Source organism: Arvicanthis niloticus, chromosome 7 (assembly GCF_011762505.2).
Source record: "Arvicanthis niloticus isolate mArvNil1 chromosome 7, mArvNil1.pat.X, whole genome shotgun sequence".
NCBI classification, from domain to species: domain Eukaryota; kingdom Metazoa; phylum Chordata; class Mammalia; order Rodentia; family Muridae; genus Arvicanthis; species Arvicanthis niloticus.
This window is the reverse complement of record NC_047664.1, coordinates 43,366,409-43,393,998: the sequence shown is the minus strand read 5'-3', so window position 1 is coordinate 43,393,998 and position 27,590 is coordinate 43,366,409. Positions and strand designations below refer to the sequence as shown.

Sequence of the window (27,590 nt, the reverse complement as noted above, 5' to 3'; positions counted from 1 at the left end):
GAGACATGCATGATGCTACATTGTCCAACAAGATAAACTTGTGAGTTATCTCCTTCCAGTGCCTAAGGAATGAAATTGTGGACAAGTGACTGCCTTATTTAGAAAGTGTGTCCCTCTGTCCTAAGCCCCTATAGGCTTGGGGTTGAGGAAAGGTAAGATATTTGTTGATTCTATTAAAGAGACAAGAAGTTTCATTTTTCTGGAAACATTTGGGGGGTTTTTTCCTTCTAGTTTTCTAAGGTAACAAGTGTTAAAGGTTGATATCCCCCCTACTTTAAAAAGAAAAAGTAATAAAGATTTTTAAGACTAGGAGACAAATCCGCAGGTACAAAATATGTGGGCCTCCAGTGACCCCTGCTGGCTGATTCTATGCATTACAGTAACTGAGCTAAATGAGTTTCTATTAACCCTACTCTCCCAAGACTTTAGAACACTAGTGAACGGGAATAAATCAAGAAGACGGTTGAGCTGCAGCAAGGCTCTCGTCACATTCCTGGAAGCACAAAACACAGTTTGTAGAGTTGTCTTCAAAATTCAAACACAGCAGAAGTACCCACGGTCAACAGCCCACCCTGAGGTTTATACTTTGGCTGGCCCTTGCTGAATCCAAGGAAGCATTATTTCTGACAAGATAACTCCAGTGCAGGTAGTTGAAGAATATGCTTTAGAGAACCACTTGCTGAGATAAAGAAAGAGAAGAAAGCTCCACGTATCTAGACTGCCCCACCCAGAAGCTTCTGTTGGTGGTCTAGACAGCCACAGTGTTTGTCCAGGACTCCTGCAGAGCTCCTAGGAGTGTAGGAGGGCTGCCTCTCCTCCCCACCCATTCACTCATCTGTCTAACCAGCTAGCCAGTTTTACCACTGGTCCATATGTGATCTAGTGGGACAACAGTAATAACAGAGAAATAAAACATTAAAGTCTGACAGACCCAATGCAATGTGCATTATAGATGAAGAGATGAAAACTTAGAGAAGGGGGTGACTTTCCAAGGGCCACCAGTGAGACCACTGGGTCTGTGCTCCGCCTTCCAGTGAGAGTTTCCTTCTGCCATTTGAGATTTCTGAATTGCCAGTTCTGGGTATCAAGGCAAGAGGCTGTAGATCATCAAATAAAGCAGGGAGACCCAGGAGGCTCTAAGTAAGTCCCTCCCTCCCTCCCTCTCTCCCTCCCCCTCCCTCTCTCCCTCCCTTCCTCTTTCCCTCCTTCCCTCCCTCTCTCTCTCCCTCTCTCCCTCCCTCCCTCCTTCCCTCCCTCCCTCCCTCTCTCCCTCTCTCCCTCCTTCCCTCCTTTTCTCCCTCCCTCTCTCCCTCCCTCCCTCCCTCCCTCTCTCCCTCCCTCTCTCCCTCCCTCTCTCCCTCTCTCCCTCCTTCCCTCCTTTTCTCCCTCCCTCTCTCCCTCTCTCCCTCCCTCCCTCCCTCCCTCTATCCCTCCCTCTCTCCCCCTCCCTCCCTCTCTCCATCTGTCCCTCTCTCCATCCATCCCTCCCTCCCTCTCTCCATCCCTCCCTCCCTCCCTCTCTCCATCTGTCCCTCTCTCCATCTGTCCCTCCCTCCCTCTCTCCATCCGTCCCTCCCTCCCTCTCTCCCTCCCTCCCTCTCTCCCTCCCTCCCTCTCTCCCTCTCTCCCTCCCTCCCTTCCTCCCTCTCTCCCTCCCTCCCTCTCTGCCTCTCTCCTTCCCTCTCTCCCTCCCTCTCTCCCTCCCTCTCTCCCTCCCTTCCTCTCTCCCTCCCTCCCTCTCTCCCTTTCTCCCTCCCTCCCTCCCTCTCTCCCTGATATGTGCCAGGCATCCTATAACCTTGTGTATCTTTAGCTATAGGATTGATTTTGTTATATCACATATAAATAAATAAGGTTAACTAGGCCCAAGAGAAATTAGGTAGGCTGGCAAAAAGGCAGTAGAGAAGAGTTCAAATCCAGCAAGTGTACTTAGGCTTGTACAGCAAACAACTTTAACCTCAGCCTTTCAGCCCTTACAAAAAAGGATCACCAGAAGTTAGTGGCCACTAAATCCCTGAGCTTCACTGCCGAGAAGAGCCAGCTTGAAGAATCTCTGTGAAAGGTCAGCAGGGCCATAGACTTGGGCTAAGTGAGAAACTCCTGGATGCGGGACTGAACTTGGAACGACAAACATAGAAGACAGCGCTGCTCGTGGGCACTGAGCCAAGGGTTCACACACTGTCTGGAAGCTGTGATTTTCTACCTTGATAACATAGACTAAAGCATCTCAGCAGCCATGTGGGATATATACTGTTGAACCCTTCACAGGGTAACACCCGTTAACCACAGTCAAAAGTGCAGGCATTTGCCTGAGCCCATGTGGTCAGAAAGTGACAGGTGAGGATTTGAACCTAAAACATCTCATTAACCCCCATTGAAACATATTTGCCTTTCTCCCCGATTTGGTTAGGGACTCTACTATGTTACTGGCAAACTCCAAAGCACACATCTCCAAGGAGCTAAAACATTAAAGGCTGCAACCTGTGTAAAAACTTCAGATGCTCAACCATGACAAATAGTTGTTATATATTTCTTTTTACTTACATAAGGCAAATCCAGAAATAACCTGCCTAAGGCCCGTGGGTATCTCTGCTTCTGAGAGTCCTGGTGATTCCAAATTTTCCCTCATTTTATTGCACCCTCAGTTGTGTTCGCCTGAACCCCAGGAGCCCACAATAATGATACCTGTGCACCCCACAGCTAGAGGAAGATAAGAAAGTGAGTCACAAGCTAAGAAAGACTCCTGGCAGCTGTGGGCTGATTCTCTGCCTAAATTACATTGACCAGAACTTGGACTTGTGGCCACAGACAGTACCATAGAGCCAGCAACCCAGCAGGCCCCAAGTAGTGAGTAGATCCAGGGAGATCCGAGATGCCTTTGCTGTGACACATTCAGAGAGGGACTCTGTCCCTCTCTGAGCCTTTGGCTTTTGATACATATCTGGTTAAGTCTAACCAGTAGCCTATGGCTCTGGAATCAGCCCAAAACTGTGCCCTGTTCTCCCCTCCAACACCTGAGTTGCCCATAACAGAAATAAAACAGAAGCCTTTTTTTTTTTTTTTTTTTTTTTTTTTTTTTTTTTTTTTTTTTTGACAAGGAACCTATCTGAGACCTTCGAACAGCCCTGCTTCCCGAGGGAAGAGACAGCTCTAGAGCTCTGAATGCCTCCCATTTTATTTATTACATAAACATATTCTGTCGTGGGACCTGTTTAAGATAGCCTCACCAGTAGCTATCTCCATGGCAACCAGCCAGGATAACATAGAAAATGGACTAGTCTTGCAGCTCTAGACATCTATGCTTCCAGGATGGTCTACATGTGAAACAGAATCTGAGTCTCTATGTCCAACTTGGCGGACTATCTGGCATTATGCAAAGACAGCAACTTCTCCATCATTGGTTCTCGAAGTTCCGGTTGAAAGAATTGCACCATGGAAACTTGTACAAAAAGTAGACCCACTCCTCAGGTTTACAGAGGGCCCAGCCTCTGGTCAATCCCCCACCACTTCTTTTCTTTCATTTCTCATTGTTTAAACACCTGATATACACTGTGTGCCATGAACAATGGAGCTTACCTTGACAGGTGTTGGCCATGTGCCTTCAGCATCGTTGGCTCTGCTTCTGGAAGCAAGAGGTCAGTCATAGAAGTTGATGGCCATAGAGCTGAAGTAACTGCCATCTGGAGACCCCTGGGCCTTACATCACACAAATTCATCTTCATATTCCTCTTAAAAAAATCATTTACAAAGGAATGTTCTTGGTTAAAGGATGTTTTCCTTGAGGGGCACACAGAAGTCAGGTGTTTCCTGAAGTTGATCAGGGCCTGGGGGTGATGAGTAACTCCCCTCATGGCATCCCTCACATCTGGGAGCCAATATGGAAAATTACTAAACAACTTCCTTCCTCTGCTATCTTCTTCTATAAGCCAGCCGTGTTAGCTTTTGGCTTATAAAGCCATGTTAGCTTTTGGCTACTGTGACAATGTACCTGAGACAATAGCATAAGAGAAGAAAGGTTTTGTCTGGGTTGTTAGTTTCAGAGAGTCCAGCACGTGGTCAGTTGTCTCTGTTGCTCTAGATCTACGATGAGAAGGACCTTCATGACCGGGAGCACATTGTGAATCAAAGCTACTTGCCTCATGTCAGCAGGGAAGCAAAGAGAGAAAGGATAGGGGCTGAGTCCCAAAATCCCTTCCAAGGGCATATGTCCAATAACTATGGCCCACCTCAGAAAGATTTTATCACACACACATACATACCGGCACTCAAAATCTAAACTACAGGATCAGTCAAGGCTTGAGTTCCAGGGAAAATGAGCCACTGTGGTGGAGATCTGGGTCTGACTAGGGGAAGTGAAGTCCAAGCTCATCTAGCAATGGAAAAGGCCATGGTCTGTGTACTTGAGCTCCTGGGAGGCTGTCAGTCTGTCACTGGCCCTCATTCTAGGGTATTTCCACTGAGCTACGTGCCGTATCACATGACTCTTCTTGTGGTGTGCACTTGCCATACGCCACCAGCCTCTGTGACATGCTGAGCTACAGATATTATCAAGGGGCAGGCATCAGGATCTGTAACCATAAAACGTATCTCCTGGCCTCATCCTGGGTGTTATGGGGTAATATAAAAGAGTGTATTAATTAGTCAGGACTCAGATCTATAACGAATGAACTACAAATATAAGGATGAGATTTAAAAAACAAGGCAGCTTTGTTGCTCATATCCCAACTTGAGGTGAATGTACCTTTACCAGATGCCTTTCAAGACACCACAGGGCCCTGGGGCCTGCTAGCTCTGTCTCTGCCTCTAGCTGAAACAGAACTGTCATGTGCAAGCCAAGGACATTTATCTCACTCACCGCATCCCCAAAGATATAACACATACGGTGTCCTGCTAGTGACCAAACAGCTAGGAAGTGTGCCCGATGGGAGGACCCACTGAGAAGGGAAATGAGGTGTGGAGAGTCTGCAGAGTCAACCTGAGGCAGGGGGAAGGAACCAGACTGGAGCTCTGCTCTTTGACTTAACAGCTGAGGTTGGTGGCCAGAGGTGTCGCCAGAGGAGATATTGTTCTAAGGGGGATCAGAAAGGATATGGGCACAGGCAAAGCTGGGGGGTGAGGGGGGGAATATTCTAGACAGAGAGACAAGATGCACTGTTATTGATACAGAAGAGCATGGAGTGCTACAAGGACATAAAAACAGTCTGCTGTGTAAAGTCCAGGGAGAAGAACCTTCGTGGGGATGCAGGAGGAAGGCAGCCTTCAAAATAACTTTAAAGAAGCAATTGCTGACTGTCTCCACCACCATCAGGACAGGAGAGGGATTACAGCAAAGTGGGTGCAGTGGAGAAAGAGGAAGTGGCTTCTGCATGAATCCAGCACAACAACAACAAAAGGGAATCCACAGTCCACGCTCAGAGTGGGGGCAATGGATCGAAACTTACTAAGAAGAAGCATTTGGGATAAAAGAGCCCTAACAGGGTTCTCACTGAAGGCAAGCCAGGGGAAAGAGATGTCCCCTGGGAGATGGTCAAAGATGTGGACCACAATTAAATATTGCTAGTGATGAGACATGGAAGGGGGTTCTGGCTAAACAGACTTGGTGGGGTTCTTGCTAAAATTAGACTACAAAGAGACAAACAGGGAAGCCAAGAATTCAGGGCCAGTCTGAGGCAGAGCTCTGAGGAACTGACCTGGACTTGGAGTCAGGAGAGAATTGTACTGTTCTGGATAGTTTGTTTGTTTGTTTGTTTGTTTGTTGTCAACTTGACACAAACTAGAGTCATCAGGAAAGATGGAAACACAACAGAGAAAAATGCCTCCATCAGACTGGCCTGTTGGGCAAGTCCGTAGTGTCTTTTCTTGATTAAGATTGACTTGTGAGAGGCCCACCTCTGCGATCGATGCCACCCCTAGTTCTGTGGTCTTGGGAGCTGAACATGAGTCTGGCGGCAAGCCAGTAACCCAGCATTCCTCTGCTGCAATTCCTGCCTTGAGTTCCTGCTCGGACCTCCCTTCACATAGACTGTGATGAACTAAATCTTTTCCTCCCACAAGCAGTTTTTCATCCGTATTTATCACAGCAATAGAGAGTAACTAATATATTTATCCAGGAAGAACTGGATAGGGTGAAAAGGAGAGCAAGGTGCAAGGCTCCAGGACCTACTCAGGGAACCTAGACTGTCTGTCCAATGTCAAGGGGACAGAAATGGGTGTACATCTTAAAGACTTTGCTCAAAATTATGTATTAAAACTCTGCCCCAGTGGGAGCACATTCAGAAGATCTGGAACATAAGGACTCTGCAATCTTCCCTGGATAAAACAGGTAGACTCCCAACAAGGAATTCATCAGATACTTGCCTCTTCTCTGGAGGAGAACAAAAACAAGTACTGAATGATTCACTGAGATCAATGAGGCCTGCATGGTCCAAGACAGAAGCTCTGGGAAGCAAGGACATCAGATAGCAATGGATACTTAGCACAGGAAGCTAAGGGTGTGTGAGGGTTACAGGTGAGTCAGACACAGGCAGACACAGAGAGAGGACATGACATATACAAGAACAGTGGGTCTGTGCTCTGTGGAAACAGTAATAGGATGGCCATACACAAGGAATCCTAAAGTTCCTAGCAGCCAAAAGAAAAGGGAACAGCATCCATTCTTAGAAACGATGCTTGCCATAGGATCAAAGTGGACTCATTGCTAAGAAGCTTATAGCTTCTTAAAGCCTAAAGGAAATGTCTTGCATGTGTGCTAATAAAAAGATGAGGTCTTAAAAATATTTTCTTCTTTACAATCCTCAAGGACGACTAATACCTACAAACTTACCACGTAACTAAGGAGCATTCAGTCTGATAGGAACCAGATTCTCCACCCATATGAGCAGTTCTTGGGCGGTTTTGTATAATCTGGAAGAAAATTTTAGAACAGTGTACTGAGTGGGCTGCACGATCTAAACCGTTTTTCGTAAATGAGTCCAAACTGGGGAGCTGAGAGAAACCTCAACTGAGCTATATTGGTCTAACAAAAGCACAGTGGCTCGATTTTCTGGCTGTTGGGGCATGTGGCTGGAGCTGGGGACAGATTCCTGAAGAGACACGAACTGTGTCCACAAAGGAGTTGCAGGCACTCAAGGTGCGAGGTGCGGAGGCACGCAGTCAGGACTCTGTAAAGGAGCTGTGCAGAGCTCCGGTGCTGCAGGCCTCCTGTCCCAGCAGGGGCAGGTGCTGTGGACTCGTGTTTGTGGAATCCAGAGAACGCCTCAGATTGCATCCACCATTTTGCCGTGTTTTGTTTTGTTTTGTTTTGTGTTGTGTTGTGTTGTTGAAACGGGGTCTCTTACCAAGCAAAGTAGGCTGACTGGCTAACATGCTCCAAAGATCTACTTGTCTCCATCCCTTCCCTGACATCTCCCATCCCCCACCCCATCGGACTCCACACCCACTCCACTTCTGGGCACTGGAATTGCAAGCCGGCATCAACATGCGGGGCTTTTTGTTATACTGATTCTGGGGCTCCCAGTTAGGTCTTCAGGCCAGCGAGGTACATACTCTTCTCCCTGAGCCATCTCCTCAGTCCTGTTTGCTGTTGTTTTCTCAGTGAGGCAGAGGAACCCAGGACCTAGGTGTGCACTCAATACCCCCAGCACTTTCTTTCACACACCACGATTTTGTTTTTTACAACAGGGTCATACTAAGCAACCTTGAATTTGTGAGCCTCCTGCCTCCACCTTCCCTCTTGAGTGCTGGCATTTCAGGGGTGTGCCACTGCACCAGGCATTTAAGTGTCTTTCCGGGAGAATGCTGACGTACTGTGGGAAAGGGTTTCTAGCATCCATAGTCATCCAGAGTTGGGGTTTGCTTACTGTACCCCTTTCCCATGCTCTATTCTACCTAATCAACAGCTAAAATGTGAGATATGAGAAATGTACTAGAGTCATAAAAATGAACAGAAAGGCACGCAGGATTCCTAGAGGAAATGAGGGTCCAACTTTTAATGTTGTGAGCTAGTACTGAGTTTGCGGTGACACGTGATCTGTGTTTTCTGGCAGGGCGGTGTTGGGCGGTTCTGGAACCACATCCGGATCACGTAAGTCTGCTGTGTTCTGTAACTGTCAGTCTCTGATCCTTACAAAGTAAGTGTTGTTTGGGCTTCTTTTTTACGTCACACAATGAATTTTAAAGAAAGAAGCAATTCTTCCAAGTGTCATATTCTCCTGGAAGGGAAAAGCGCCTTTCAGCCCGTGTTCTAAATCTCACCATGTTTTTGCTAAAATTAACAGAAGTAAAAATGCTAATACACAGGGCTGGTGAGCATATCTCTAGATGCATGCTTTACAACATTCATGGTGAAATTTTAAAATGAAACAAACATTTGGAAAGTAATTTCACAATGATGTTCACTTAATAATATAAAAATATCCTCTTTTTTTGTCCTAAAACTTCCTGTTTGAGAGCTTAAAACAAAAAAGCAGTATACATTTCAGATCAATATTTCAACAAACTCACTGATACTTTGCAGCATAGTCTAAATAACATCATGTTGAAATCACACTAGACATTTGATAATATAGAAATTATTGGACATGTGAGCATCTTGTGAAGCTACTAGAAGCACTGGCCAGAATTTTAACAGCTAAAGAAAAAGATTAAAATTTAAAACATTAATCCAAATATCAAACATTATAAATAATTATGTTAAATTATTTAATCATATAATTTACATATTTTGTATGGCTATAGATGATATCTGAAAAAAATGGCTTCTTAGTATTTGTCATATGCTTTTAAATTTTTAATGAAAGCTATGGACCCTTACCCACAAGCACACATACACATGAGAGGGTGGGTGCTCATGCACGCGTGTGCACACACACACACACACACACACTCAAAGTATTTGTTTTTACATAAGTGGCTCATGAGTAAAAAATATCAGACCTGAAGTTTGGACTCCTGAGGAAGACATGATAATAAGAGAGAGACAGATGTAAATTGTTAATTTAAACCCAAACCCCTCTCAGGAATAGAAACCATGCTGTTTGTGGTCGCTCCTATGACAGTAGGTTCAACAATGTGCATTCTCTCATTCCTGGGTGACAGCAGCCATCACCCTGCTTCTTGCCACCTCTTGCCCTCATGAACACTAGCCAAAGGATGAAATGTCAAATTGACTCCAGCTCATGTCTTTGGTTCTTCTAGTAGGTCCGAAGCTTTCCCTGGAAAATACTAGAAGTAGCTTACAGGACACAAAGATGCCCTTTGACACCTTCTATCCATTGTACCCATGAGCCTGCTTGCTCACCCTCCACAAACAGTCCCAGGTGTGACTCTGGAGCCTATGCCCACCTGTCCCTGCACTGTGTGTGTGCATGTGCGAGTGCGTGCGTGCGTGCGTGCGTGTGTGTGTGTGTGTGTGTGTGTGTGTGTGTGTGTGTGTGTTGGGAACCCTCTGTCATTTATTCAGAGTTCAACCAAACTCTGAGCCCTTGGCTTTGCCTCACACAAGGCATCAACCAGAGGAGAGTGTCTAATGTCCTGGACCCCTGTCATGGGACAAATGCCAAGAATCATGGCCTCTACAACTTAGGTCTAGGACATAGTGGCAATACATCCACACTGTCACCAATACTCTCTCAACCAAAATGTTCCATCATTGCCCAGTTTATCTCTGAAGACCCAGCAAGTAGGCTAACTGCATGGTGGTGGTGCCTGGACTCTGAGGAACAGGTCCAGTGCCACCATGCAGCTCTGTACCTAGAGACTTAGCTCTCTTCCTGTGGGTGAGCAAGCGAGGGTCTTCAACCCTGTTCTGGCTTGGGCACCAGAGGATCTGTTAAACCTGATCTTGATAACTGACCTGAATTCTCAGCTCACACTCGGCCTGATTAGGCTTTCCTTGGGAAGCACATGTTGGGACATGGACTAGCATACTAAGAAGTAACACTTGACTCACTCTACCTTCCAGCTTTTCTGTGGAGAACACTGCTTACTAATCCATGTTCTGCACCCTTGCTCTGAGCTAGATGGGGGACCAGAGATTCTTCTTCTGATGGGCCTGACAAGTCTCTCTTGCTCTGTTGCCTACCTAGAAACTGGACTCCCCTGTGATTCTACCTTTCCAGAGATAATCAAGAGTACTGCTACACAGGCTTGCTCCTCCCTCAGTCTCTGACATTGTCAGTCAGAGTATTAGTCGGAACTCTGACTGAGAGGGGTTTTGTGCATAAGTGCTCTTACTTCTGCTTCTCCATTTGAGAAGCATGTATAGTTGTAATTAATTACTCTACTTACCTACATAGGAGAATGCATCTGGCCATCTAACCCAAAAGTAAATTAAACTGAACCCTAATAACCAGACAGATTACAACATAAATATCTTAAATCACACCCTTAGGAATAATTATATCTTCAGCCTTATTAAAATCTATGACTTTATTTACCAACCATCTATCAGGAATCTACAGATACAGAAAGCCACAGACACAGTCAGGGCTATAAAGCAACAACTTCAACTTTATACTTTTTTTTTTAACCCTTGACTATAAAATATTAAGAATCCATAAAAAGAGTTTCAGGGTCGCCCCATCTGTGAAGCAGAATTTTCTCTACAGAGGAAGGATCCAAGCTCAGGATCACGCTACCAATCCGTCACACTGACTGTGTAGTGATCCACCTATGCAATGCCCTGGACTCTCTACCCTTCATCTTGAGATATAAGAATAATTTTTAATTCCAGTGCTGGGTCGGGTGAAGGTTCTGGGTTGGGTTAAGGTGTTGGAATAATACTGCCCACCTACAACCTGTGTGACTTAGGGAAGTTACCAACATCAGTCTCTATATTTGTAAAATAAAGAAACAACTTCCTTATTTTGAGGTACCAGCTGGGGAATGTGCAGGAAAACAGATGTTTCTGTGTCCTTTGGGATTCTTGGCACTGCACAGCAGTCCTTAGACCTTTAAGGTAGTCAGCATTACAGATATAATTCCATCCTGTCACCTGGATTTCTCCATTGCTTTCAAATGAAGACTAGCATTTGTTGTAGGTAAAGTTGGGCATTCTGAGATCCAAGGGGTTAGAGTGACTCCTGCTGGCTCTGTGTCGTGATTGCCTGGCCCCTGCTTACACAAAGCAACTGCTGGCTGCAGACCCAACCTGAAGGTGCACACTCAGCTGTGCTAAGTCAATAAGAATTTATGTGCTAGGACTTGGCTCCCCTTCCTGCCATCCACAGGCTTCAGACCCAGACCTGTAATGATGACACCTGTAAGCCTGCTTGGGCTAGCCTAGCAAAATTCCATGGCCCAGGCTAGCCTTGAATCCACACCACTGTCCTTGACCTGACTGTACCTCAGCCCTGGAAACCAGAAGTCCAAACTCAAGGTGCCAAAGGGTTGGTAAGAACTACAGGCATCTTCCGGGTCCTTCCCTTGGTGCATGGATGTGACTAGGGTAGGGGGTGGCATTATCATAGGAATTTGAGCATCTGCTTGTCGATTTTTATAAAAAATTTCTGTTAATTTCCTGAGAAATGCAGCTTAAATTCTTATATGAATTCTACTGAATACGTGCATCAATTTTTAATGAATTCTATTTTAACAACATTAAGTCTCCAATCCTTGAACAGTGAGTGAGCCTCTTCACATTCACTAAAATCTTACTTGATCTTGATCTTCAGCACCATGCCTTCGGATTGTTTAGCACAAGCTTCACTTCTCAGGCCCAGTGTACTCAAGCGTTTTGTTCTTCTTGATGTGTTGCTGTCATTCTTTTCCTCTTCTATTGTCAAATTGTTATCAGTCATGTATAGAAAAGCTAATTGCTATTGCCATTGCATAGAAGCAAACTGAACTTTGAATGGGATTGATCGTATATCCTCGCTGAACTTTTTACACCTCACTGTAAAAACTGTCCTCACTTTCATGGGTTCTTGATTTTCCACACGACTACATTGACAGTCCCCGTATTGCTTTCTGGAGCTCACAAAAACATCAAGCCTACCAAGATGACCCAGAATCCTCTGTGTTTTAAAGTCAGTTCATTAACAACTTACAGCTGCCCTATCCCTTCACAGCAGAGCAAGATAGGTCTTTGATTGAATGATCAAAGAGATGAGGGTATTTGGAAGACATCTGTAGAAGTCTCCCTATCACAAGAATTACATTTCTATGTAAGATGCTAGACTGCAAAATCTTAATGCCTGCTGAAAAAAAAAAAAAAAAAAAAAAAAAAAAAAAAAAAAAAAAAGTCATCGTTCCTCCCTAAGCCAGCACTAAGACATATCGCCTTTGTCCACATGGTTCTTCCCTTGGACTCACTCCAATGTTCCACCCACTTAGAGAAGGAACTTGGCTGTGGTCCCAGATGGAGAAAAATGCAGCAGTAACAACGACTACGAAGACCCTGAGCTTCAGCTGCTAAAGGCATGGCCATCGATGAAAATTTTACCAGCCAGACCTATCCAGGAATCAGAATATGCAGGTACCCTGGGGCTCTGAGGATACATGGCCATAAGCAGCGTTGCATAGTGATTATAGCCTCACTCTCTAGAGCTTGAGTTTTTGTCTGAATACAGGCTTCACAGTAGAACTAACCCCAGAGAGCATCTGTAAAGATAGTATGAATGACATATGGAGTCGAACTCTGTTCCTGTTTACTGCTGTGGTTAGGGAAGAATTCTGCTTGAGCCTTAGACCTGTCCCATGCTGGGAACATGGGCGAAGTGGACAGACGACAGGAAGACGGGCATGTGAGACATGTGAAGTTAGAATCTGAATGGTGGAGAGAGCAGGGAAAGAGAAAACTAACTCAGTTGATTCGCTCTGAAGGTTGCCAGTTTCCAAATGGATCCAGTACTAAAGTCCCACCCATCAGGAGGGAGGACGCTGGCCTTTTTTCACCTGGACAGTGTCAGCAGGTTCTCCATTCCACTGTAAAGGGAAGGAGGAACCATACATAATTTCTGAGGGCCTGGCTCACAGACACGAATCTTTAGAAATTTCTTTAGGGGGAATTGTTCTGTAAGAGATGATATGGTAAGGTGACACACATCCTTAACTGCTGCACTTCAGATGCTGAGGCAGGAGGATTCCAAGTTCAAGGCCTGCTTGAGCTGCATGGTGATACCTTGACTCCAATAACAACAAATAATAATGGTAATGATTATATTGTATTCAGTACTCAAAAGCATTGACTAAATATCTGCACTGCAGTGGTCACCATTATAGAATTTATTGAGACATAAATAAATAACAGAAAAGGGCATAAGAGCACAGAAGAATAAAAAGGTGGGTGGGGTTTGATGATAAGCTCCAGGGGCAGATATACTGACTTGTTTCCATAGTTGCACCCAGGAGGCTGAAAGAAGAGAATGGCCAAAAGTTTGAGACTATCCTGAGCTATATAGTGAGTTCCAGACCAGCCTGAGCCATGGTGTGAGACCCTGTCTAAAACAAAACGGATAGATAGTAGATAGTAAATAGTAGATAGATAGATAGATAGATAGATAGATAGAGCATTAACCTTCAAGAGCTGGTAGTAATTCTCAGGTGCATAAACAATGAAGGGTAGCCAAGGCCACCCTTGGTAGGATTGCTGTGAGTCAAAACAAGCAGGTCTACCATGAACCTCAGTTTCTTGCTCTGACGGGTTCAGATGGCATCTTTTGCCTCTGTGAGAGGTTTTGTTTTCCTCCATGGTGATCCCTCTGGCCACACTATACACTGGAGAGTGTTTTCTTTCTTCCACAAAAGCCCCTTTGGTCTTTGCCCACTCTCACTCTGAAGAGTGCCATATGATATATTGTAATAAAAATTGCCTGTCTCCTACCCTCCTCCCTGAGCCCCACCCCCTGACCCCCAAAGAACCATTTGCCTGGTACCTGAGCTCTGATGACTCCATGAGTGTGAGGATGTAGGAATACTTTAGGAGCTGCAATGTGCCAAATCTAGCCGGCTTCAAGTTACAAGCTTACCAGCTGTCTTTTTCCACAGATACACGCTATTTCAAGGATAAAATGGAAGCTCCACTTCTGTTACCTCCCAAGGCTTCTGTCTCCGCGGAGAGGCAAACCAGAGATGTAGGGATGAAGCAGCAGGAAGAAGTGAGTAAAAGGGGACCCTGAGAGCCTGGCATGAGGAGGGCACTAGCTCACAGACATATGCCCCAGGTCTCCTTCCACAATACATTGTAACAGGTTATGAGAGGTCAGGAGAGGCTTGGGGAAATTAGCTTGTGTGACTTATGGGATCATGAGCCTTTAGAGGTATCTAGAAGGAACAAAAATTTTAATTTTCTGAAGACTTACTGTAAGTCAGGCATCAGGCTAAAGAATTAACACTATTTCTAATTATCATTGTACTCGTCAGACTCTGAATTAGAACACAAAATTTTCTGATGATAATATATCATTTTGCCAAGATTCTCAGCCCAGCATTGTCAATTGTTAACCTAAGCAGTGAGAAGTCTCATGCATATTGAACCTCTGCAATACCCGTACAAACCACATAGAAACAGTCTATGTTCTGGCCTAACAGGGTATCAAGAGAAATAGCAGATAATTTTATGGAAATACCTTGTAAATGAAAATGTGCTGGACATATACATATAGGTTTTTATTTTTAATAAAATGTATAATATATACATACATATTCCATGCTCCAAAAAAGCTAGGCAATGTAGGCTCTTTAATCCCAGCACTAAGGAATCAAAGGCATGCAGATCTCTGAGTTCTGAGTTGGAGGCCAGCCTGGTCTACAGATTGAGTTTCAGGACAGCTAAGGCTACACAGAGAAACCTTGTCTCAAAAAAACAAATATATATCCATAAAATAAAGAAGACCTACCTCTAGGTCTACATGTCATTGGTGATGATATTCTGACACATTTCAGGTCAGTGTTCCCTATAGAGACAGAATCAAACAAGGAATAATATCTGCATTAACATGTGCAGGCTCCTCTCTGCTTACACTGAGACCATTCACAAAATAGGTTGCAATGTGGAAACAAGAGTTCATCAGCATAAGTTGCACAGCTCTACAGTTCCCCCTGTAGAATTTTGATTAATGTACTCAACATCAGATAAGAGCATTTTAAAGGTTTAAGGCACATGTCAAAGACTTGTCGGTGTGTGCCCTTCCAGAAGCTCTATAGAACCATACCCAACTCAAGGAGGTCTCAACAAAACTGGATCTCACTGGTGTGCTCACGGATTTTGTTGAAGAGGGATCTCACTGTTAAATTTTTGTCCCATGACACCATTCACTAATGACGGGAGCATGCTTCTGCATAGACCACCAACTCTCCTGGTGGCATGTTCACTCTGCTTGCTAGACTTGCCGCTTCTCTTGATATCGACCCCACAATAGCCTGTGTTGTGCTGACATAACAGATCATCTGTACATAAGCCTTTGTATGCTTACATAAGACCCTGTCTCAAAACCCAACCATGGAAGAATCTGAGTCTCTTACTGTCCACACCTCTGCATTGCCTCAGTTTCTTCTTTCTGTCAGGTCACTTCACAGCAGAACCATGATCCTGTCACTGTAAGTCAGCTGAGCTGAGTGAGTGGGCAGGCGAGGACAAAGGGTTGCCAGGAGAGAAACTTTCTTACAAATTAAGTAAGGGCTTGGCCCTGGCTCAGATAGTTTTACTTTAACCCTCTGTAAGAAACTTTTTGTGGCAAGTAGATCAGCTTTTTCATTAACAACCTTATTTCCAGGAGCTGCTTCATATTAGCTTTGAGATAAACTATCTGTCTACTGGATCTTCAATAACCCTTATGGAGGGCTTTTCTTATCTCAGTTCCTTGGGACGATCACAATTATGTTGCCCTAAACTTGTGTTCCACTATTAAGCACTTACAGTATACAAAACACTGTGCTCAACAATGGAAGCGTAGAAGTGAGTCAGAACCTACAATCTAGTGGAGGACCACATAGTCTAAGGGAGGAGGCAGTGACAGGAGACGATGATCTTGATGTCTAAGAGAAGTGTGCAAAGCAGTTGTTCATCCATAGTTCTGTGCATTGTAATCAGTAGTTCTCAACAGGGAGATTTTGTCCCACAGGACATTTGGCTCAGACTAGAGACATTTTTAGTTGTTAAAGTGAAGAGTGAACACTGTTTAAACATTGTCCAATGGAAAACACTACACACACGCACACACACACACACACACACACACACACACACCATCTTCACAAAGAAGCAGGGGTTTTTTTCATCTCAATTTCACAGAAAGGAGCTGAGTGAGTCACTATGCCCTCACAGCTGGCCCATGACAGAAGTGAAATGACATTACCTGAGCTGTCACTAAAAGTCACACTCCACTGTGCTGGCCCACTCTGGCCATGTACGCTGGTCTTCATTATAATCCAGTGGCATATACTGGCTACTTTCTCTGTCATAAAGATGTGAAGCTGAGACCATTAAGACCCTGGACGCCAAGCCTTCACAGCAGAAAGAGGCGAAGTGGGATTTCAAACCTTAGATATTTTTATGCCAAATAGCACTCGGGCCACCACAGCCTTCTCTGGTGGCAATCCACAAACTAACAGATATTTAGCAACTGCTGACCATGTGCACACAGCAGCCTTGGAGATCAGTAGGCCCAGGGACACATGCAGTTATGCTGAGGACTCTAGCCACTCAAAGCAACTGGACACCTGGTTGTCGCATGATCTAAGTTTAAGCTGATGGTGCCACATTGTCTTTTATAGGTGGACAAGCCTACCTCCAAGGATGTCAGAAGCCAACACTTTAAAGGTAAAGTCTCAACAGTTTAAAATGCCGTAGTCTACCTCCCCTGCTCCTACGGTCCTGCTTGGGGTCACAGGCTCCCATATACTAGGAGCTCTGTTGAATTCTGCTCTGAGAAATGACTGTTCAATTCTGCAGCCAAGCACGCCTCCTGACTCTTTTACAGCCTTACCTTATTGACCGAGAAATTGATTGTGAAAACTCATATTCTGTTCTACATTATACGAGTGAGGCATTGTTTCAAAAACATATGGATTGCATTCAAATAAGTCATTTCTATAAGCACATGTCCTGAAAAAAATTACAAGATATTCCTATCTAATTTTAAAATGTTGATTAATGAATATGAAAATGGGCTTTACAGCTTGAGGCAAAACAACTCAATTTGAACACAGAAGCACAGGTACAAGCCTGAAAGGAAGCAATCAATTCCACTAATGCTGGAAGCAGAAACTAAGGGCAGCCGGAGAAACTGGGCTGGACAGTATCCATTGTCAGTCTCATCATTTTTCCATCTCATCATCTTCTTGTGCCCCCATCGCCTCTTACGATGTCCAGTGAAAAAGATGTCAGTCTTGTGATTTACAATCCCCAATAACTGAAGCCCATCAGCTTCACCATTCATGTGCTTGTGCTGAATCCCAGCGTGTCTTACACACAGCACCTTTAGTGAGGGAGTGCAGCACTACAAGTCCCAATTGGAGACAGATGGTCAACATAAAGCAAGGTAATCCAAGAAGGTTTACTTACAAAGAACCTGTTCAGAAGTGTGCTGAGCACAGGGAAAGAACAAAAGAATGTAAACGCAGGGCTGACACCAACAGGGACTGCCCCTACCCTAGGCCCAGAAAGATGGGGAGGAACTACCAAAAGCCACAGGGGCAGGGGCTTGGGGCTGGAGGCTGAGCACCTCCCAGGGAGGGATTTGTGTTAGTCAGCTTCCCACCACTACAACAAAAAATATGTAAGAAAGCCAACTTAGAAGGAGCAGAGGTTGTGTTTGCTCACAGTTTCAGAAATCTTGGGCCACATCTGGATGACTCTGCTGCTTTGAGACTGTGTGAGGCAAAGCCCCACATGGATAGAGTGTGCTAGAGAAAAATCTCATGATCTGAGGATGGTTGAGAAGCAAAGAGAGAAGAAGGGACCAGAGTACCAACATCCCCAACAAAGACAGGCCTCCAGTGACCTAACTTTCTCCCTTAACTCCTTCCTCCTTCCTAAGATCACCAGAACTTCCCAAAAGTGTCACAGGCTGACAACAAGCCTCTACCCATGAGTCTTTGGTGAACATTTAATATACAAAGGATGTAAACCACGACCAGAACCAGCCTAGCCTCCCTCTGCATCCCTGCCTGGCTCCCAGCAAAGTCCACCTGGGACCACAGTGCTGATGGCAGAATGAAGGAAGAGAAGGATGCTCACAGCAGAAAGCAGGGTGGGCAAAGAAAGGCCATAAGCCTGGACTCAGCCTCTGCCTGCCATGAGACCTGCAGAAGGTGCCTAACCTTCCTGAGGAGATCTAGAGCAGGGAGTCCAGATGCCCACTCACTTCAGCTGTGGCAGCGTGGCAGACCCAATCACACTTGGGCTGGAAGGGTTCTCATACCTCAGGAATATTCTAACACCCCAGACCACAGCTCCTCTGCAGTCTGCACAGACTCACAGATTCCTGTCTCACTCCATTGGTCTCCCCAGTGTGACATGGAGATGCTGTCTTCTCAATGCTTCTTAGATCCTTTAAGATCCTCTGTCCACTTGACCACAGCTCCACTCTAACAGCGGATACGCTTCTACTCTTAAAAAACACTGAGGTGGATTGTGCAAAGGCCTTTCCACTTCTAAGAGAGAAAGGGAACAGAGCAGAAGCCCCAGGGGCTCACATGCCAGGGCCGGATCATTCAATATGCACAAGTCTTTGGTGACAGTGACATACTCTACTCTTGTAATAAGAAATGATCAGAGACAAGAAACAGGAGAGTGATCACAGTGGCTGCTGTCTACCTCTCAAGACAACTACTGTCGCTTTTTTAAATTCTTCTCCTCCAAGTCCCACCCTGATATGGGCCTCCCTCTCATTACCTCCTCCCCTTCTCCTGAGACCCCCATGGGTACCAACCGACCATGGCATATCAAGTCTCAGCAGGACTAAGTGCTTCCTTTCCCACTGAGGCCAAATGAGGCAGCCCAGCTAAGGAAGGGGGATCCAGTGGCAGTCAACAGAGTCAGAGACAGCCCCCTCTCCAATTGTTAGGGGACCAATATGAAAACCAAGCTGCACATCTGCTATAAATGTGGGGGGGCCTAGGTCCAGCCCATGCATGTTCTTTGGTTGGTGGCTCAGTCTCTGCAAGCCCCTATGGGCCAAGGTTAGTTGACTCTGGAGTTTTCTTGTGGTGTCTTTGACCCTTTTGGCTTACTCAATTCTGTTCTCTTCCACAAGTCTACCTGAGTTCCGCCTAATATTTGCCTGTGGGTCTCTGCATCTGTTTCCAACAGCTGCTGGATGAAACCTCTCAGAAGACAGTAATACTAGGTTCCTGTCTGCAAGCGTAGTATAATATCATTAATAGTGTCAGGAGTTGGCTCTGTCCCATGGGCTGGGTCTCAAGTTGGGCCAGTCATTGGTTGCCTACTCTCTCAATCTCTGCTCCATCTTAATCATTGTATCTTCTGGTAGGCAGGACAAATTTAGGATCAAAACTTTTGTGGGTGAGGTAGTGTCCCCCTCCCTCTAATAAAAGTCCCACCTGGCTGCAGGAGGTGGCCACTTCAGTCTCCATATCCCTAGCTGTTAGGAGTCTCAGCTAGGGTCACCCCCATAGACTCCTGGAAGCCTCCCCTGTCCCAAGTCTCTGGCTTATCCCAGAGAATCTCCAGTCCACTGATTTCAGTTCTCTGTTCCAGCCCTCTCAACCTCAACTCCAATTCTCACCACAAATGATTCCCATCCTGTCCCCCTCCCCACTGCCTCTCCCAGCCAATTCTTTCTATCCATCCATCTCTGATGTCTATTTTATTTCCCCTTCTGAGTGAGATTCATGCATCCTCACTTGGTCCCTCCCAGTTACTTAGCTTCTTTGGGTCTGTAAATTGTAGCATAGTTGTCCTGTACTTAATGACTAACATCCACTATCAGTGAGTACATACCACGTGTGTCTTTCTGGGTCTGAGTTACCCCACTCAAGATGATAATTTCTAGTTCCATCCATTTGCCTGCAAATTTTGTGGTGTCTTTGTTTTTAATAGCTGAGTGGTATTCCACTGTGTAAGTGTACCAAATGTTTTTTGTCTGTTCTTCAGTTTAGGAACATCTACGTTATTTCCAGTTTCTGGCTATTATGAATAAAGAAGCTGTGGGTTTGTTAGTGTCTACTTTGTTGCGTTCTTTATATATTTTGGATATTAGTCCTCTGTCAGATGTAGGGTTGGTAGAGATCTTTTCCTACATGATGTCCCATTTATCAATTGTTGATCTTAGTGCCTTGACTATGGGTGTTCTATTCAGGAAGTTTTTTCCTGTGTCAATATGTGCAAGGCAGTGCCCCTCTTTCTCTTCTATTAGACATAATATATCCAGGTTTATGCTGAGGTTTTTGATACACTTGGACTTGAGTTTTGTGCAGGGTGATAAATATGGATATATTTTCATTATTCTACATGCAGACATCCAGTTAGACCAGCACCATATTTTGAAGATGCTTTCTTTTTTCCACTATATGATTTTGGCTTCTTTGTCAAAATTCAAGTGCCCATAGGTATGCAGATTTATTTCTAGGTCTTCAGTTCTATTCCATTAATCAACTTGTCTGTTTTTATGCCAATACAATGTGGGTTTTGTTACTATTGCTCTGTAGAAGAGCTTGAAATCAAGGATGGTGATTCCTCCAGAAGTTCTTTTATTGTACAGGATTCTTTTAGCTCTCCTGTGGTTTTTGTTTTTCCATGTGAAGTTATTCTCTCAAGGCCTATAAAGAACTGTGTTGGAATTTTGATGGGAATTGCATTGAATGGAATCTGTTGATTGATTTTGGAAAGATGGCCATTTTTACTGTTAATCCTACTGGTTCATGGGCATGGGAGTTCTTTCCATCTTCTGAGATCTCCCTCAATTTTTTTCTTCAGAGATTTGATGTTCTTGTCATACAGGTTTTTCACTTGATTGGTTAGAGTTACACCAAGTATTTTAGATAATTGGTGGCTATTGTGAGGGTGTTGTTTCCCTAATTCCTTTCTCAGCCCATGTATTGTTTGTATAACTAAGGGCTACTAAATTTTTTTAAAGTTAATTTTGTATCCTACCACTTTGCTGAAGGTGTTTATCAGCTGAAAACATTCTCTAGTAAAATTTTTGAGGTCATTTATGTATACTATAATGTCATCTGTGAATAGTGACACTTTGCCTTCTTCCTTTCAATTTTTATCCCCTTGATCTCTTATTTGTCTTATTGCACTAAGACTTCAATTACTATATTGAAGAAATAGAGTATGGACAGATTGTTTTGTCCTTGATTTTAGTGAAATTGCTTTAAGTTCTTCACCATTTAATTTGACACTGATTATTGGCTTGCTGTATATTGCCTTTATTGTGTTTAGGTATGTGCCTTATACCCCTGATCTCTCCAAGACTTTTAACATGAAGAGGTGTTAAATTTTGTCAAAAATCTTTTGCAGCATCTAATGAGATGGTCGTGTGGGGGTTTTTTCTTTCAGTTTGCTTTTATGGTAAATTACATTGATGGAGTTTCTTATATTGAACCACCCTTACATCCCTGGAATGAAGCCTACTTGATCATGGTGGATGATTTCTTTGATGTATTCTTGGATTTAATTTGAGAGTATTTTATTGAGCATTTTTGCATCAATGTTCATGAGACAAATCAGTCTGAAGTTCTCTTTCTATGTTGAGTCTTTATATGATTTAGGTATCAAGGTGACTGTGGACTCATAGAATGAGTTTGACAATTTTCCTTCTAATTTTAGTTTGTGGAATAGTTTGAGGAATATTGGAATTAGCTCTTCTTTGAAAGTCTGGTAGAATTCTTCACTAAAGCCACCTGGCCCTGGGTTTTTTTGGTTGGAAGACTTTTAATGACTTGTTTTCTATTGCCTTCAGGTTATAGGTCTATTTATATAGTTTACCAGATCTTTATTTAACTTTGGTAAGTGGTATCTATATAGAAAATTGTCCATTTTATTTATATTTTTCAATTTTGTGGAGTACACACTTTTGATGTAATACCTAATGATTCTTTGAATTTCCTCAGTGTCTATTGTTATATTTCCCTTTTTATTTCTGATATTGTTAATTGGAATACTTTCTTTCTGCCTTCTAGTTAGTTTGGCTAAGGGTGTGTCTATGTTGTTGCTATTCTCAAAGAACCAGCTTCTGGTTTCATTGATTCTTTGTATTATTTTCTTTGTTTATAATATATTGATTTCAGCCCTGAGTTTGATTATTTTCTTCATTCTACTCCTCTTGGTTGTGTTTGCTTCTTTTTTTTTTCCCTAGAGCTTTCAGATATACTATTAAATTGCTAGTACATGATCTCATTAATTTCTTTGTGAAGGTACTTAGTGCTATAAACTTTCTTCTTTGACTGCTATCATTGTGTCACATAAGTTTGGGTATGCTGTGCCTTCGTTTTCATTGAATTCTAAAAAGTATATAGTTTTTTTATTTCTTCATTGACCCAGTGACCATTGAGTAGAGAGTTGTTCAGTTTCAATGAACTTGTAGGCTTTCTGCTGTTTTTGTTGTTGTTAAATTACAGCTTTAATCCATGGTGCTCTGATAAGATACAAGAGGTTATTTCAACTTTCTTGTATCTGTTGAGGCCTGCTTTGTGACCTACTATATTGTCAGTTTTGGAAAATGTTCCATGAGGTACTGAGAAGAAGTTATATTCTTTTGTGTTTGGGTGAAATGTTTTATAGATATCTGTTAGGTCTATTTGATTCATGACCTCTGTTAGTTTTATTATTTCTTGTGTAGTTACTGTCCTAATGGCCTGTCCATTGGTGAGTGTGAGATATTGAAGTCTCCCACTATTAATGTGTGGGGTTCGATGTGTGACTTAAGCTTTAGTAGTGTTTCTTTTACCAATGTATGTGACCTTACATTTGGAGCATAGATATTCAGAATTAAGAATTAATTAATTTTGTTGGATTTTTCTTTTCATAAGTATTAAGTGTCCTGCCCCATCTTTTTTGATTAATTTTGGTTGAAAGTCTATTTTATTAGATATTAGAATTGTTACTCCTGCTTGCTTTTCGGGTCCATTTGCCTGGAAAACCTTTTTCCAAACCTTTACTCTGAGGTAATGTCTATCTTCGTTGCTGAGGTATGTTTCTTGTATGCAGCAAAATGATGGGTCCTGGTTTAGCATTCATTCTGTTAACATGTGTCTTTTTATTAAGGAATTGAAGCCATTGATGTTGAGAGATATTAATGATGAATGATTATTGATTCCTGCTATTTTGATGTTGGTAATAATTTTGCGTGTGTATGTGTTTCTCTGCCTTTGATTTGCTGGTGTGGGGTTACTTATTTCCTGTGTTTTCATGGGTTTAGTTAGTCTCCTTGGGCTGGAGTTTTTCCTCTAGTATCTTCTGTAGGGCTGGAATTGTGAGTAGATATTGCTTAAATTTTGTTTTGTCAGGGAATATCTTGTTTTCTCCACCTTTGTTGATTGAAAGTTTTGTTGGGTATAGTAATCTGTGTTGACATCTGTGGTCTCTTAGAGTCTATAAGATATCTCTTCCCAGGCCCTTCTTGCTTTTAGAGTCTCTGCTGAGAAGTTGGATGTAATTCTGATAGTTCTGCCTTTATGTTACTTAGCCTTTTTATCTTGCAACTTTTAATATTCTTTCTTTGCTCTGTACATTTTTTATATGGCAAGAGAATTTTCTTTTCTGGTCCAATATATTTGGTATTCTGTAAGTTTTCTGTATGTGTATAGGCATATCTTTCTTTAGGGAAATTTACTTCTATGATTTTGTTGAAAATATTTTATGGGCCTTAAAGCTGGGAATTTTATCCTTCTTTTATTCCTATTATTCTTAGGTTTGGTCTTTTCATAGTGTACCAGATTTCTTGGATGTTTTGTGTAAGAAACTTTTTAGATTTAACATTTTCTTTGATACATTGGTTTGTTCAATTGTATCTTCTGTGTCTGAGATACTTTCTTCCATTTCTTGTATTTGATTGGTGATCTTATGTCTATAATTCCGGTTCTCTTTTCTAGGTGTTCAATCTCCAAGATTCCCTCAGTTTATATGTTCTTTATTTCTTCTATTTCCATTTTCAGGTATTGAGCAATTTTATTCATTTCCTTCACCAGTTTGATTGTATTTTTCTGTATTTCTTTAAGGTGTTATTCATTTCCTCTTTGAAGAACTCTATTATTTTTGTAGGACTAGATTTAAGGTCATCTTCTCGTGCTTTAGCTGTATTGGGATATCTAGGGCTTGCTGTAGTATGATAGCTGGACTCTGGTGGTGCCATATTGCCCTGGCTTTAATTGTGTTCTTATGCTGGCTTTTAGTTCTCTAGTTGTCCCTTATGTTGGTTAGATGTTTCTGGTGCTTGCAGATCTCCTTGGGGAGGCAGGCAATGCTGTGGGCCAGATGATGGGGGTCAGGGGACAGCCCTCAGCTCACCTCTGCTGGCTGTGCCCAGGTGGACCCAGCAAGCATGGGACTTGTGGGAGAAGGCTTTAATCTGGATGTTTCTGGGACCCTGCAGGCTTCCTCAGGAAGGCTGGCAGTGCTGTGAGCCAGACAATAGAGGTTAGGGGACAGCCCTCAGCTCATTTCTGCTCTGCTGTCACTCCTTTAACATTGAATCAATTCTCAAGATTCTGCAACAGAAAAATAAAACTTTGAACAGTAAAATAAAAATCCTAAGGAAATTAGGAATCTTTTCAGTTTGCCTCATAGTTTCTTAGTAGTTATAGAAAAGGGTATCAAGCTTTTTTATGGAATAATAGTTTCCCATAATAACATAGCAAGGCATTTTCCTATCCCTCTCTCTCCCTCTCCCTCTCCCTCTCCCTCTCCCTCTCCCTCTCCCTCTCCCTCTCCCTCTCCCTCTCCCTCTCCCTCTCCCTCTCCCTCTCCCTCTCCCTCTCCCTCTCCCTCTCCCTCTCCCTCTCCCTCTCCCTCTCCCTCTCCCTTTTCCTTTCTCTGCTTTGTACTTTCAGATCAAGATGTAAGCACTCAGCTTGCAGTTCCAGCCACAGCATACCTGACACTTTCCTGCCATAATGGACTTTTATCCCTCTGAAACATAAGCCCAAATAAGTACTTTCTTGTACTAAGTTGTCTTTAATCATGGTATTTTATCACTGCAGTAGAAAAATGAGTAAGATACACAGCTACAAAAATGTAAATGCTATTGAAAGTGAGCTTTGAGTGTCCCATAAGGCACATAAGGGACTCAGGGAGAGCATGGCTCACTAAAGTCAGGGGAGGTTTATGGAAAGGTTTTCCCATGACAGTTGTTGCCTGACTGTAGTCCTTCCCCACACTTGTAGAACGGATGGTTCTCCAGCATCATCCTGGGAACTCAGGTACTACAGACAGAAAGGAGGGCATGACTACTGATCTGCTTTTAGGATCAGGCACCTGGAGGGGAAATGCTAGGAAGATTTGTGTTCATTATAAAATTCTGTACTTTTGATGCAAACACAAAGTCTCACAAAATGTCACAGGAAAAAGAAATGACACTTATTGATTCAAAAACAAAGGAATTTTATGGTGACTTTTTTTTTCATCAAGTTGGGAAGTTGCAGTTTTATGTAATTGTATGTCTCCTGTCATTTTTTTCTTGCAATTATTATCTGGAGAACATCAGATTTCAAGACCTTATCTTCCCTGAAGGTAGAGGGGTTTTTGTTTTGTTGCTTTGCTTTGCTTTGTTTGTTTTTATTTCTAGAAGTGGGCAAAAGTTTTATTTGGAGGTATAAGTTGTCATAGTGTGTAAGATGAACCACTAGCAATCACTACAGATCAGGAGGACACCTTCTCTTATCCAAGAAGCTCCATAACTTTAAACATAGCTTTGCTTCCTGAGAAAGCTGAAGCTGAGAACACAAGCAGCTCAAAGGTACATCTCCACTCCTGGGATAAAAACCAAGCTTAACCTCTAAGCCAATTTTCCTTGAAGTGACTTGCACACTCTATTCAAGAATCATTTTATAAAGAAATACAATAAACCATCCCAGACAAAGAATTATGTTTAGGTGACTGAACAAGTAAATTCAGAAACACAAGCATGGCGGTTTGAGAGCAGCAAGCCAGATTCTATACAATGCCCTTCAGATGGATCCTGTGAATTTGCTTTTCAAGGGACTCAAATGCTGAAGCAACCATAAGTCACTTTGACATTAATCTGATTCAAGACTCTAGTGGCCTATGCTGTGCCAGGCGGGCTCTACTTTCAAACTTGCTTTGTGCCAGGGTCCTGAGTGCCAGGGACATACAACCACAGAAGTCCATGGTGTGTTGAGTTTTGTGCTAGGAGTTAAGGTAACTAAGAAAATCATATTGATTCCTGCTAGTGAAAGCTTTGTATTACCCAGGAGAGTCTCGGGAGTAAGAGACAGGGAATTAAGATGTGGGACAATGACTCCAGGAAAGGAAAACAGAATCTTTGATGGTTAGAAGCCACAGTGTGACTAACTATATACTGGTCTTGGAGACAGTTGGCCCAAGTTTCAAATCCTGATTTTACTACTCCCAACTAGAAGACCTAAAAGTATCTTGGGTACTGAAGCTGAATTTCTCACACTGAAAACACTACACAATAAGACATTTGTCCCACTTCAGAGGAAACAACAAATAGAAACCTACATCACTGTGATGATGTGAACTCTCAGGGGCTGATCTGCACTACAACATCCCGAATCCCTGCCCCGTGCACCTCACCATCAGCACATTTTCCTGAGTCCCACTGCAGACTAAAGCCATCTCCTATGTACCTAAGTCTGGTTTTGAACATGCAAGTAAAGCTGTTGTGGATGAGTTGATTAAGATTTAGCCAGAGGCCTCAGCTACAGAAAGCCTGTCTCATGACTTATCATCTCCCCACAGCAAATATGTGGCACCATGCTGGACACATGGTGGACATGTGTCAAACATTTATAAGATTCTTTGTATGATTTAGCTTGTGTTAACAGTGCTTAGATAAACATCACCACCCTGTTGTATGACCACCTAGGGAAGAACCGTACCTCACAGTCTCATTAGGTAGTGACCAGCAAAGGGGTAAGTCAAGAAGCTTTGGATAGTTTTGGCTCCATCTCTGTCTGTGCTTCCAAATTCAGCTGCATTCCGTTTCTTCACTGGACCCTCCCATCTCAGCTGTGGGAACAGAAGTCCATGTTCTCAAGCACTTTGTGAATCCATACTACACCTTCCTAATGTTTGTCCATCATTTAACCCCGCCTGCTCACTCGTCTGCATCCACACACACACAAAGCAGCAGAAAACACTTCCCTCCAGGCTTGAGCTGGAAGAATTGTCCCATCTCACATCCCTCACTAGTCCCAACCTGAAAGCTGATGAAACACTTGTTTCTAAAAGCAGCACCCTCTGATCTTATCAAAGGGGATGTAAGAGCCTGTCGGTTCCCCTAACATCCTTGGCTTTGCCTAGCATGACTCCCTTCCACTGCTTCCCAAAGAATAGCTTCAATAATTTATTGCTGCAATTAATTTCTGAAGATTTTGATTGACTTGAAGATGCTTTCTCCAGAAGGCCCTGCCAAATGGACATTTCTAGCCACTGGGACTATAGATCTCTTCTCTGAACTCCTCCATAATTTATCATCAAG

General features: G+C 43.2%; 1 protein-coding gene across 8 annotated transcripts in view; it reads left to right on the top strand.

Moving 5' to 3' along the window:
• Positions 1-27,590, top strand: part of Clnk (cytokine dependent hematopoietic cell linker) — a 222,710-nt gene that overhangs the window by 137,896 nt on the left and 57,224 nt on the right. For all 8 annotated transcript variants that reach the window (XM_076938427.1, XM_076938423.1, XM_076938426.1 and 5 more), the window contains 4 exons: positions 8,046-8,083; positions 12,334-12,475; positions 13,987-14,096; positions 16,714-16,759. In XM_076938427.1, the coding sequence (XP_076794542.1) occupies positions 8,046-8,083; positions 12,334-12,475; positions 13,987-14,096; positions 16,714-16,759 (336 nt within the window). The remainder of the gene's footprint in view (positions 1-8,045; positions 8,084-12,333; positions 12,476-13,986; positions 14,097-16,713; positions 16,760-27,590) is intronic.